We start from the raw sequence: 14,817 nt of genomic DNA, 5'->3' as shown, positions 1-14,817 counted from the left end.
GGATTTTTTCCCCCTTTAATTAGTAGGTCAGCATATTTGAGATGCTTCTTAGATTGGTTATTGTCTTCTTTACAATATTTACCCTTTAAAATCTTTTAAATTTTATTTGAATTGTACCTGTTCTTTTGTACACCATGGAGCTTCTTTGTATCCTATTTGTATCTTGTTTCTTAAAGACATAGGGGGCACCTGAACTGCTTAAATGGTAATAATTAGGTTTGCTTTTGACATAATATGTCAGCATTCATTTGTTATTCAGCATTTGATTGCAGTTTGTAGTTTATGTACTCAATGCTTTTTCATCATAACTGTTATTCTTTATGTGTATTAGTAGAGTCAAATAGAAGAAAAAAACAAAATGCAGATCTTCCAATTTGTGTAAAAACGTTCTTGGGCAAAGAGATGTAAAGGAAGTTTTTCGTAGCTTTAACGAATCAATTTGGATAATATTAATGAATTTATCATTCACAGTCACAAAATAAGTAACTGTTTTTGACTATGTTTTTTCAACAGTGGTGCAATGAAAAGAACAAGATTTGGAAATTAGGGTCCCTCTGCTGTCTACTAATCGTGACCTTGTGACCCTTCACAAGTGGATTGATATTGCCTACGGCCCTCTATGGCCATATTTTTAAAACAAGCCTGCCTTTATTGCATACAGTTTAGTTAGGGGAATGAGAGGATTGTTAAGATTTTTTTCTTTTGGAAAAAATTTATTACAGTGTAATATAAAATGTACACATCTTAATGTACAACTCCATAAATTTTAACATATATTTATACCATATAAACCACCTGGGTTAAGACACAGAATTTTTCCACTGCCCTGGAAGGATCTCTTCTGTCCCTTCTCATTCAGAACCATCCTTAGAGATAACTGCTATTTTGGCTTCTATCACTATTGAGTCTTGCCTGCTTTTAGCATTGTATAAATATTTTTTATGCCATTCTGAATTGTTTTGCTTTTTTTTGTTTTTGTTTCTGTTTTTGTTTTTTTGCTTTTTATTTAAAGTTTACAGTTATTTCTTGCACATACTCATACATGTATACACATACACATATATGCATATTTAAGCTGATTTAGGATATTGACCTGAAATTCCTGTGATCTGGTGGTTAAAGCATTTTATTAAACCTAATAATTAGTTGGGAGATTCTTTTGAATTTTCTATATATACAGCTATGCCATTTGTGAATAATGATGGTTTTATGTATTCATTTCTAATCTTTATACTGGTTAGGACTTCTGGTACGCTTTTGAGTAGAAGTGGTGACAAGGGGCATCTTTATTGTGCAGTGCTTTGTCAATAGGTATGATATTTGTGGAAGGCTTTTATAGATATTCTGTGTCAGATTAAAGAAATTCCTAAGAGACAAAGTGTACTTTAAGTCAAGAGGTATTGCTAAAAATAAAGAGAATACTTTCATAATGATAAGAGAGTATTCATTAGGAAGATAAAACAATCTTAAATTTGTATGCCTATACTGACATAACTCCAAGACATATAAAGCAAAATATGTAGACTAAAAGGAGAAATAGATAGTTCTATAATACTAGAATTTTTTTGTGTGCCACTTTAAGTGATTGATAATGGAAGCAAAAAAAAGTCACTAAGGATATGTGTTTGACCAACATATTCAATAACATTTGCCTCTTTTTTATGTGTATGTGTGTGTGTATGTGTGTGTGTCCTTGCCTGTGTGAGAGACAAAACAATTGCAGAGTTTTTATTTTTTTCAAAGGCATACAGGAGTTTATCAAAATCAATCATCCACTGTGCCATAAAGCAAGTTCTTTAAAAATGTCACAGGATTGAAATCACAGAGTTTACATTCTCTGACCACAGTGAAATTAAACTAGAAGTAAATGACAGAGATAACAAGAAAATGCACCCATATTTGGAAATTAAGCAACCTATTTCCAGTGATCAAAGAAGAAAACATATAGGAGTCAGAAAATCTTTTTAAATGAATAATAGTAATAATAAAACCATGGCATCAAAGTTACGGGATTCATAGCAGAAGGGAAAATTTCTAGCTGTAAGTGTACTTTTTGGAAAAGAGGAAAGTTTGAAAATTAGTGCCTTAACTTTCCATTTCAAGAAGTTACAAAAGTGACAGTGAATTAAACAAAAGGAAAGAGAGGGAGGAAAATTATAGAGCAGAAATCAATGAAATAAAAAGCAAATATGTAATAGAATTCTATACTAGCAAGACTGAACAAAAAGAAAAAAAAAGATACAAATTACCAATATCAGCAGGACTTTATCTATAGATCCTATACATTAAAAATGTAATAGTATATCAACTGTTCCTCAATTAAAAAAAAAGAATGCAGTAAATGTGTAGTGATATAGATATATCATAAAATGATAGGAACAACTTTATCCTAATAAAATTGACAATGTAGATGAATTGAACAAATTTCTTATAAAACCAACTTAAGAAGCTGACAAAAATAAAATACAGAATATCTGCTAGACTGTGTCTTTTAAAGAAATTAACTCTATACTTATTTATTTATTTACTTACTTTTTTAGAATTTATTTATTTATTTGACAGAGAGAGATCACAAGTAGGCAGAGAGGCAGGCAGAGAGAGAGAGAGAGAGAGAAGGAAGCAGGCTCTCCGCCAAGCAGAGAGCCAGTTGCGGGATTCAATCCCAGGACCCTGAGATCATGACCTGAGCTGAAGGCAGAAACTTAACCCACTGAGCCACCCAGGTGCCCGACTCTATACTTTTTTAAAAAAATATTTCATCTCTAGCCTGCTGCCTTCTGTGGTAAATTCTATCCAGCATTTAAAGAGAAATATCAATGCCAACTCTTTCAGAGAACAGAGAAAGAGAGAATACTTCCTAACTTACTTTATGAAGCCAGCATAACACTGATACCAAAACATAACAAGGACATTACAAAAAAGAAAAATTATAGGGAAATGTCTCTTAAGAATGTGGAACACTACATCAAAAACTAATGATGTACTGTATGGTGACCAACATAACACAATAAAAAATATATATATAATCACCTAGGAGGTTTTTTTATAGTCATTTGATGACTTCCAAGTGAATAAACGTCATATGCTAGTGTCTTAAAAAAAAAAAAAAGAACATAGATGTAAAAATTCTAAACATATATTAGCAAATTACAGTCAATGATATCTAAAAAGGATAATGACATCACAAACAGTAATAGTATAGGAGAAAAAGGTTAGCTGAATATTTAATATTAATTTAATTTACCAGTTAGCAGAAGATAAGGAAAAAATCCCATAAGGATTATCATAGTAGATGAAGAAAAAAAATTTGATAAAAATTCCACCCTGTTTCATAATTATAAGAAATCATGCTTGTAATTTTTACTTTCAAATTATGGCCTTGTATTTAAAGTGTGTGTCTTACTTTGTTTGTTGTTGTTGTTTTTAAATCCAGTCTGATGTATTTTGTTTGAACTAGTTGGTTTTTTTTCCTGTTTCTATTTAATGTATTTATTGGTATAGTTGTGTTTAAATCCATCATATTGCTGTTTTATATCTACAAGTCTTAATCTTTTTACATTTATATTTTGTCTTCCTTTATTTTGGATTGATCATGCATATTTTTTAGTTTAATACTATTTGGTTTCTCAGTTAGCCTTTTAAAAATAGATTCTTTGAAAAACAATCTGAGGGGTTTGAAGTAGCGGGGGGGTGGGAGGTTGGGGTACCAGGAGGTGGCTATTATAGAGGGCACAGATTGCATGGAGCACTGGGTGTGGTGAAAAAATAATGAATACTGTTATGCTGAAAATAAATAAATTTAATTTAAAAAATAGATTCTTGTAGTGGTTACTGTCTTTTCAGTATGCACCCCTATTCTGTTATTGTTGACCATAGGTTAGTTTAGTGGAATAGTGCAAGAACTAACTTTGTAACTGCATTTATCTTTTCTTACACTTTTAGTGTTTTTATCATATGCTTCCACTTTCCATCTTGTTTCCTGTATACTCTTTATCCAGAGGGTTCACTAAGCTGCTTTTGTCTGTGAGTTGGTGCCTTTTATCCCTGTAATAGTTTTATATTATTATGTAATAAATGGACATGAGCTTAACAGCTTAAAACAAAACCCATTTATTATGTCACAGTTCTGAGGTTAAAAGTTTGGATCAGCTTGTTTAGGTGCTCAGCTTTTAGGTATTTCACAGGGCCAAAATCAAAGGACCAGCAAGTTTGGTCTCTGATCCAAAGACTTTGAGGAGGAATCCATATCTGAGCACATTCAGGTTGTTGGCAGAATTCAGTCCTTTTTTTCATGGTGGCTGTCAGCTTGGGAACATTCTCAGCTTCTAGAAGCTTCTCTCCAGTACTTGTACATGACTGTTTCCAAGTTAAAAGCCAATTATGACACATAGAGTTTTCTCATGCTTTAACACAGACAGGGGGATTTGACACAGACACAGAGAAAGAGATACAGAAGAAAGTAATGAGAAGACTGGCAGAGATTAGAGAGCTAAGACCACAAAATGCAGAATGGTGGTAGCCGCCATAAACTGAAAGCAGCAAGGAATAGATTAGATTGGTAGATGATGTGAGAGGGTAGCCCTGCTGACACCTTGATTTCACTTAGTGATACTGGTTTCAGACTCTGGCCTCCAGAACTATAGGAGAATAAATTTCTATTGTTTTAAGTCACTCCATTTCTGGTGGTTTGTTACAGCAGCCACCAGAAACCAATACAAAGTGGAATTGCAGGGTTAAGTGGTAACTTTATGTTTAACAATTTGAAGAACTACCAAACTGTTTTCCAAAGTGATTCTATCATTTTAAATTTCCATCAGCATTATATAAGGACTCTTAATTTCTCCAAGTCCTTATAGACACCATTTATTGTCTGTCTCTGATGATAGCTATCCTAGTGGGTATGAAGTGATGTCTCATTATGTTTTTGACTATTGATACTCAGCATCTTCTTATATGCTAATTGGTCATTTGTCTGTCTTTGCAAAAATGCTTATTTAAAGCCTTTGCCCATTTTTCAGTTGGGTTGTTTGTCCTTTGTTGTTGAATTGTAAGAGTTGTAAACGTTTGTGGTTTTAGTTCTTACATTAGGTCTGTGGTCCATTTTAGTTATTTTTTGTATATAATGTGAGATTCGGGCATAATCACTTTTGGGATACTCTTAGCCATTACCTCTTCAAAACTGCTTCTGTTCATTCTATGTTCTCCATTCAGTTGTGTGCATACTAGATATTTTGACTGTCTCATTTATCTTTTATGATCTTTTCTGTTGCTTCCATTTTTGTTTTCAATTTGTGCTTCATTTTGGATAGTTTCTATTGATCTGTCTTTGAGTTCATTGAGCCTTTTCTGCTTAACCAATTTTTAATTTGAGGTAATTGTTTTTTTTTAAGTTACAGAATGATTCTGTTTTTGTTTTTATTATTGCAGTTCTTTGAACTTCTCCTTTCTTTCATTTTGTACATCTTTTTTCTGTATTTTATTTAACTTAATTATAATAATTATCTTAAAGCTCCCTTCTGTTAATTCTAATGTTTGAAGCAGCTTTTGCTTTTTTACAGAATTACCCATTTATTACCTCTTTACTTTAGAAATCTGAATTTTTAAAAAAAACCTAGGTTTTGTGTATAGCAGGTTAGTAGTAACAATGAAGCTGTTATAAGACGGGGAAAAGTAGGACAGGCACTGACCATTTATTTCCTGGGTCAACTGGAAGGAAGTAGTGACTTTTCTGGAACTGCCTATACAATGTACTGATTACTCAAGATAGATAGTAAACCATAATAGCATTAAAAAAAGAGAGAAGATATCAATGTGATGTAAGTGATTAGTGCAGTGCTGGCTCTGGAAGTGCTATACTTGGTAATTTAATTTGTAAGTGCTGTGTAGAGATAGGCCCTGAGCTAAATATATTTAGAAAGTGATAATTATCTTGATCTTGTGGCTTACTAAGTATGATTAAGATCTTTGCTATTTAGCATAAAGCATTTATTAGTATTAATGATCTCATAAACTTTGGAAATTATTCCTCTGTTTTTTGGCATTGATAAATGATTAGCTAGGGATGTTTTAAGTATGTGAGTTGGGGAGTAGCTTTTAGTTTCATTCCTTAATAAAAATATCATTTCCTGTACATTCATTATTTTTGTAATATAGTAGAGATATTATGAGTTTAGTAAATATTTGAGAGTTTTTTTCTCTTAAAGATGATAAAACATTAACAAGTAAAATGTGTTTGCTATGTTGGTATGAATAGATTCTCAAAGTTGATTATGATTGTGATGATTATTCTACAATTAATATTTTATTTTCTTAATTCTTGTGTACAGTGGACTTTTCCTCTAACTTCTTGGAGTGGTTTTTTTTGTTTTGTTTTGTTTTGTTTTGTTTTAAGAACACGGCTTGATGAACTGAGAATGTTTCTAGAGAATGAGACCTGGGAGCTTTGTCCTGTGAAGTCAAATTTCAGTATCTTGCAACTTCATGTGAGTGTCTCTTAGAAACAAATGCAACTATCTTTTATTTAGTTGTCTTAAAAAAAACCCAGATATTAAAAAATCTTTTATAAAATCATTTAAAGAATAGCACCTTTCTTTCCTTGCTTAAAAGTACGTAATAGCCACCTTTTATGGATGTGAAAATCTGTCTCTTTTTACAAATTCAGTTTATATACTTGAGGAAAACTCTTTTGCCTGATCTTTTTCTTTTGATTTCAGAAAGAGATCTGCTTTATTTAAATTTGGCAGAAGATTAATCAGTTGTATTTTGATGGTCTTTAATGAAAAAGCTTATGTTCGCAGAATGCTTGAGATTTTTTGTCATTTCTTTTTTTTTTTATAGATTTTATTTATTTATTTGACAGACAGAGATCACAAGTAGGCAGAGAAACAGGCAGAGAGATGGAGAAGCAGGCTCCCTGCTGAGCAGAGAGCCCGATGTGAGACTCGATCCCTGGACCCTGGGATCATGACCTGAGCCGAAGGCACAGGCTTTAACCCACTGAGCCATCCAGGTGCCCAAAAAAAATCATCAAGAATTTTGTAATTCAAAGGAACTTTATTATTTTTTTTAGAAGATTTTATTTATTTGATAGAGAGAGAGAGTACAGCAGGTAGAACGACAGAGGGAGAAGTAGGCTCCCCGCTGAGCAAGGAGCCCAGTACGGGTCTCCATCCCAGGACCCTGAGATCATGACCTGAGCTGAAGGCAGACACTTAACTGACTGAGCCACTCAGGCGTCCATCAGAGGAACTTTAGAGATTATTCCATCTCTTCCACTAATAAGCAATGTGGTCTTAAACTTGGCACTGACTCCCTTTGGACTGCTTTGGTTTCCACATCTGAGAACAGCTCTTTAGTTTTAGCATTGTGGTTCTCATACTGGAGGTTGACTCTCTCATTTTACTGATGAAGAAATTGAGGCACAGAGAAGCCAGGTGACAGTCCCAACATTATATAGGAAGTTAATGGATTAATGGCTAATCTTAGGTCTAGAAGACCTATCATCTGACCTCACCGTGTGTGTCTGTGTTGTCTACCTCCAGGTGTATGAAAAAAAATAAATGAAAGTTTATGGACATCAGCATAACAAAGAAAGATTCTGATGTCTGTAAAACGTATAATTAATTAAATGGTGCAAACATATTAATTATTAATATTGATTTATTTTTATTGTGGCCTTTTTATTGCTTAAAACCATATTTTCCTGGGTCTTTGATGCTATGTTAAAATTTTTAGAATTATTCAAATATAAATTATTTTTAAAAATTTTCTGTGCAGTTCTATAAACTAAGCCAAGAGTAACTTGATGCAGATAACACTTTTAAAAGTGATATCAGCAACTGAGTTGTCTTTAGGAAAACTTTTGAGCACATATTTTCAAGTTTGTGTCTTCACACAGCTTCCAAGTGAATAACCTGAAGAATCAGGATTGATTTTTTTCACTAACTACATTTACATTGATGGAATATGTTGTGTACCTGAATTTTAGTGTTGTTGCTAAAAGGTATCCTTTTTTTAATGTCTAGGAATTTAAATTCATGGAACAGTCACGTTCCCCATCAGTTTCCCCTAGTAAGCAGCCAGCCTCAACATCCTCAAAAACAGTGACCTTGTTTGAGCAGTACTGTAGTGATGGGAATCCGTTTGAAATTCAGGCCAACCACAAAGATGAAGAAACAGAAGATGTCCTGGCTTCTAATGGGGTATGTAGTGTTCTTAAAACATATTTTGGAACATAAGTGAGATTTTCTTACTGAAAAGTGTTTTACCCAGTGAATTAGCTAGATTTATTTATCCATTTAGCACCCACCTTCCTACCTATATGCTTATATACCTGTGTTACCACTTGTACAGTAATGGCTTTACAGCATGCTTTGTTGAAAATGTCCTTTTGAAAAATACATTTGGGCTTTATGTTTACTTTGTGCTCCTATTAGGTTGCTGTGTGTTCTTACTAGATTGCTAAATTGGGTAGGGGTATAGTTTCTTCACTGCTTATTTCTGTGATTCATTGAATAGATGGATGAGGGAATAGATCATCTGCATTTAGTTCTCAGCTTGGGCATCTGAATCATTTTGTTCCAAGTCCCTTTATCTGAGAGAGGGTAATGTCTTACCTGGTTACCCAGCAGGGATGTTTTTTAGGATTTAGAAGTACAATGTTTTAACACTTTGAGTAGCTCAAAACACACAATATAAACTTCAGGTTGTGTGAGTTAATGGAAAGGATTTGAAGGAGTTGAATGAATATCACCTTTATTATTTACTTTATTATTATTAACTGTGTGGCCCTTGGTAATCTATTTTACCTCTGTGACCCTCAGTTTCCTATATTTACAATGAGTGAATGTTTAGTTCACAGTTATCTGTGTTTTTACAGTATTTAATTTGGATGGGTCCTTCTGATCATCATTTCCAGAGGACCCTGTATGATTTTTATTTTAGATTTGATGAAGCTAAAGTGAAAACTGTTCAGAGTTGATGAAAATCTGTTGAATTTGTGTATGTATTTCAGTTTTGGCATTTTCTTTTTTGTTTGGTGAAGATACAATTAAAAAAAATATTGCCATAAAAGTAATTGTTATTACGTTTTATCATGTAGAAATTATTTCATAGTAAGCCATATTTACAGTTACAATTTAGTGATTCTTATTGATCCTTTTCCTCTCTAAAGTACACTAAACTGGGAGAATTAAAAGTCTCTTCAATATTTTTGAAATAATATATCCATCTGTAATGGTGATTTGCTAATTTAAATATCATGTAGTATCTGATTCTTATTATTCTTGGCAGTTGTGTTCTATAAAGTCCCTCTGAACACTGAATTAACAAATACAGAACCATTGTTCTGAGTGAAATACAGGATTAGGTTCTTGTGAACCTTTGTTCACATGTTCATCAACTAATCAGTGTATAACCTTGTTTTATTTGGGTTTTTGCTTGAAGGCATCTAAATTAATATACAGTATTGGACATTGAACTCACAGCCAACAGCACTAGAATTCCTGCCCAAATGAAGCTTATCTAACACATCTATTTTTGCCATAAAACACATTATAGTCTCGCACTTAGGAACACTAGGCAAAACTTTAGTCCTACACTTAGGAGCCTTTCTAAACAGGGAAATCACCATCAAAAAAAGAACAATTTTTTTTTTTAAATGTGGCACTAGACTATGAAAAGTACATTTGTTAAGTAAGCTGAAGCAAGAGGGTAGAGCGTCACCTTGTTTGCACTCAGCTAGGAACGTGCATGTTGGATAACTCAAAAGTTTCTGCATACTCTGTACATATATATCCATGACTGACTGCGAAAGTGTCACTAAGTATTAGTGTTGGGGTTACAAATAAAATTTGACAGGTACAGAAATTTGCAAAAATACAGAATCCTCAAAAATAAGGCTCTCTTGTACTGTGGAATTATGAAGCTTTTTGTTATAGCCAGGAGAGCCTGCTGTCTGTGGATCCCCTTTCTGAATGTTATCAGGACCACAGTGTGTACAAGTGTGTACAAGTGGATGAGAATGTCTAGAATACTTGTTTCCAGTTATTAATGTGTGATCTACACATAAGTCCTTGAAAGTCAGGGTCCACATCTTACTATGACCTGTCACATTGCTTTAAGCTCTCAAAAAATAGTTTTTGAATTAGGGGACCGACTTCCTTTCATGTTGTCTTCATATTCATCTCTTCAACTGGCATGAGGGAATGAAACTTTGTTATAGAATTGCTCTGAAGATTGAGTGAGAATATTTATGAAAGCACTTAGCACTTAACATTCAAGAAATGTTAGCCATGATTTAATCATATTCATTTATAATATTAAGTGATAATGCTGCTGCTGCTGGTTTCTATCCTGTGCATGGACGCCACTGTCCCCCCATGCTGGCACAGGGCCATGTTGCCATAAAGATTGTGACAGTGTTAGGAAGCCACCCTTCCTCTCAAGAGGAAATCTGCTATTTTCATCCTTGCTCTCAGTAGTCCCTCAGTGCTCAGTGTGATTTTCTAAGGCTCCCTTGGAATTAAATCTCATCATAATGAATTAGGACATTAGCATGTGTGTTATAAGAGTTTATTACACTGAATTAACATTTCCACAGTGCCAGAATTATATACTCAATCTTTATGGTGAATTAGCAAAATGGAAATAAGTATATTGAAACCACTTGGGGGAAGAGAAGAGGTTTTTTTTTTGGTTGTTGTTGGGGGTTTTTTTTTGGTCAAATGTACACTCTTTTCCTCTCGTAAAGGCATAGCATGATATTTGTGTTTGTTTGTTCTCTTTTTATGGAGATTTGACTTTTGGGGGAGAAGTCTTTGTAAGCATAAAATGTTTATATTTTCTTTTTTTTTTCTTGGATGGAGAAGAAGTAAATGGAAAGTTAATATTCTTGATAGCAAAATTAAAGATGAGTTATTAAGAGCTTTCTTCCCTAAACTACTTCTTAAAAATTGGATACTCTTATTGTGTTGAAAGACTACGAGAAAAGTTGGCTGTTCATACTCATTGTTGAATATACTGTGTTTTCTTCAGTACGAATCTGATGAACAAGAAAAAAGTGCTTATCAGGAGTATGACAGTGACAGTGATGTTCCTGAGGAACTGAAACGAGATTATGTGGATGAGCAAACAGGTGATGCACCTGTGAAAAGGTAAATGTTCTTAGATTGTATGGTATTTCATATTGTATGTTATGCATTTAAATAAAGATTTCCTTTAAAGGTTGGAAAAAAACAAGTTAAACATTTCTTTAACTTTTGATGTCATGTGACAAAAATGTGTATGTTTTAAAATGATTGCTGAAAGGTTGGAAATGTAGTTTTTTGATATTGGGCATAATCAAAGAGCTCTTAATTTAGAGAGCAGTGGTTTTTGCAGAAAAACAAACTTCTAGTTTATACAATCATACTACCTTTGGAGGCAGTTCCAGCTTCACATAGGTTAGAAAACCTCAAGGAGGAGAGTAGTTATTTGTTTTGCAGGGGGAATTCCTCCTACCTCAGTCTTGTAAATACAGAAAGTCTCCACTCATCTTTCCAAGGTCAATTACAATCACTGTTTGGGCCTTCTGTTAAGGTACCTTCATCTTCGTTGTTTTGTTTCTGTCATAAACTGTCCTCTTCAAAAACTATCATAATTACATAAGAATGTTTTGTCGCCTTCTCCCTCTTAAATGGACCTGATTCTTAAATGTAAGTGAGTTAATTTCATGACTAAGTATCAGACATTTAGTTACCACAGATACACATAATTTTTAATGATAGATTTAAGTATATTTTGCCCTACCTTTTATCCCTAGTAAGTACCTAGTAAATTCAAAACCCTGACTGATACACTCTCCTCAGAAAATGAGCAACTCATGTGATTGTAGATATTTGAATTGGAAATAATTGTTTCCATTGATTTTCATGTATGTGTGATATTTAAATCCATCTATGGTCCATTACAAACAGAATAGAACTGATTTGTTGGACTTCTTCATTGGGTGTTATGGGTCTATTCTGGCTGAAAGAAAACCTCCGATTGAAATGAACATGTAAGATAGTATCTTCTGGTATATGTGTATATATTTGCATTTTTGTTAAGGCTATGCAGACAGTTATCCTCCTAAACTGTCCTAACTTAACCACTCACTAAGAACTATGAATAATATAAACTATGAGCTTTGTTCAGTCAATTAGTATCAATTCCAACTTCAAAGTGTCTCTTGAATTTTCAAAATTTCTTCTATTTCACTGCTACCATCCAGGTTCATGCGAAAATCATCTCTGTGTCAGATTATTGGCACTGCCCCCTGACTTTGGCTTTCTGTCTCTAGTTTTGCCCCCTCCTCATCCCTCTTGGATGCAAATTTAGGTGTTTTTTTTTTCTTACATGCAAATTTGTTCATGTCATTTTCCTGATTAAATTTTCTTTCAGAGGTAGGTTCATACTCTTTAAGTTTGATTGACTTCAGTGGTCTGGCCCTTCCTTACCTTTTTTCCTATCACTTTTCCCTTAGTCCACTCATTCTCCTTGTGAACTCTTTCTGCTTCTCTGAGCACATGCACTTCTCCTACTTCTGACCTTATTTTATATTATCCCCCCCTTTTTTGTGTACTTAACCATATATCTTCAATTTTTTCCTTGAACCTGGTGTCCTCCCCAACACCAGACTCTGTCATGTGCCCCTATACTTTAGATACTACATTTAGATTCTAAGGAGAGTGTTTTTTCGTATTTGTAAGTCTGAAATCCGAGTACTTGGTACATTTGATATATAGTTTCCCTGGAACCTCTAGGTTTTTTCTTTGTTTGTTTGTTTTTTATCAAGTGACACAGCTTCTTTTAATGGTTGATAATGACTGTCTTAGAATCAAAGAAATACATTATAGTACTTTATTTCTTTGCTTATAAATCTCTCTTCCACTCTGGACTGTAAGCTCTCTAAGTACAGGAGGATCATCTCTATAACCCCACCTGACACATGGTAACAGTTTCAGTAACTAATTAGTGAATGAAGGATAGATCCTAATTGGAATAACTTACTGATTTACTAGTTGATAACCCTAACTGCAACTCTGTTTTGTTTTTCCATATTAAGCGTTTCTAGAGAAACTCTAAAAAGCAGGAAGAAGTCAGATTATAGTCTAAATAAAGTGAATGCACCCATCTTAACAAATACAACATTGAATGTAATAAGACTTGTTGGTAAGTAGCCACCTTTTTAAAAAAACATTATTAGTTAAATTAGTCTACTTTTGTTACTTGTTGGGGCTTTGATTGTACACTCCAGTGCCCTCCACAAGGAAGGTTTTAAGAGTGTCCTATGTCAGTACTTTTCATCCTAATTGTTCAAATAGTTTAATACCATCATTAATGTTAGTTTTTCTTTTTCAGTTAACTGCTTAGTATTAATGTTTTCTACTTTTTCTAAAAATCCCAATTAATTGAAATGTAATGAAAAATTCTCTATGTGAGTTGTAGGTATATGTAGGATGACGATAGTGCCCATTTTACATTTACACAATATTTTGTGCTTAATTGTTTCATTGATCTTCACAATCTTCCTGTCAGATAGGCAGAGTGAATAGTGATCCTCTGGCATTTTCAGACACAAGAGTTCTATAAGCTAAATGCTCACACCATAGGAAGAGTTGTTTTTATTACAGATAAGACCTTTATTGATGATTTTGTAGAAGGCAAGTAACATGAAGAAATGCCATTTGAAATATTTAGGTTTGAAAACGATGTGGAATTTTTAATGTCAGTATTTCTGCATTTTATATGCCATCTTAACCTTTATATCTCACAAGTAAGTCTGTACATTTGACAAATAAGTTATAGAGATATCTTTTCAAATTAATTAAGTCATCTATACCAGTCAGGAATTTTAATGTGTTCTATTAAAAAAAAAAACCTCTGTATTCTGTGTATATGGAGATGATAATGTCCTGCTGCCTGGTTTGATTACTCTTGGCTCTGATAAAATGGTCTGTGTTCTTGAAGATAATTTCTAAATTTCATTAATGAATAGGATAAAGTAGACAAAATGTTTCTTAGAAGTCCCACTTCCTTTAGGAAAAATAGTGGAAAAGAAGTAATGAGTTTGAAGGAAAAGAAAAAGGATATATTTTCATGACACACAGAAAAATGACAGATTCTGAAAAGTGTTTTTTCACTGATCATTGCCAGGGAAATTAGCTTTTCTTCTTTATCCAAGAGAGCTAACTGAACATAGCATCATGATTTACTGTATGGAATTTATAGAACCAAAACTTGAAGGGTTTGGAGAGCTCATCTGGTGTAAATTCCTATAAAACTAGGATTTACCTAATGCCCCTAAGTTGTGGTGGCCAACTAGCCTTTGTTTCATGTCTCATAGTCTTTGGATACAAATTATTTTGCAAGACTACTCATTCTACTATTAAACTGATTTAGTTGGTAGGAATCTCCTCCTTATGATAAACCAGAATTTCTTTTTCTCTGTAATTCTGTTGGTCTCAGTTATATCTTTAAAAGCAAAAAGAGCAAATCTGTACTTTGTTTTCCTGTTCTTCCCTGTGGTGACTGTTCAGGTATGGGTGGTAGTTTCCCTTATGCTCCCCCAGTTCATTCTTCAGGGTTATTGTGCTCATTTTCCTTATGTGGTTCTCACAGATAAATATTCCAAAATCCTGGTCGTCATCCTCAGCCTTTTGGACTCACTGTAGTTTTTGGTTTCTGAACACGCTACTTGAGATGTAGCTTAATGAATTCATCTTTTGCCTGGTTATGTTGCGGTAACAAACTGCCCTAACACCACGAAAGTTGACATGATGCATATTGGCTCCTAAT

The 14,817-nt window shown here is 33.5% G+C and overlaps 1 protein-coding gene across 1 annotated transcript in view; it reads left to right on the top strand.

Moving 5' to 3' along the window:
• VPS50 (VPS50 subunit of EARP/GARPII complex) overlaps positions 1–14,817 on the top strand; it is a 125,785-nt gene that overhangs the window by 75,325 nt on the left and 35,643 nt on the right. The window contains exons 18-21 of the mRNA XM_059396840.1: positions 6,392–6,482; positions 8,025–8,201; positions 11,035–11,153; positions 13,085–13,191. Of these exons, the coding sequence (XP_059252823.1) occupies positions 6,392–6,482; positions 8,025–8,201; positions 11,035–11,153; positions 13,085–13,191 (494 nt within the window). The remainder of the gene's footprint in view (positions 1–6,391; positions 6,483–8,024; positions 8,202–11,034; positions 11,154–13,084; positions 13,192–14,817) is intronic.

Source organism: Mustela nigripes, chromosome 4, assembly GCF_022355385.1.
Source record: "Mustela nigripes isolate SB6536 chromosome 4, MUSNIG.SB6536, whole genome shotgun sequence".
Classification (NCBI taxonomy): Eukaryota; Metazoa; Chordata; class Mammalia; order Carnivora; family Mustelidae; genus Mustela; species Mustela nigripes.
Note: the sequence above shows the minus strand (reverse complement) of the source record. Positions and strands in the feature narration are given on the sequence as shown.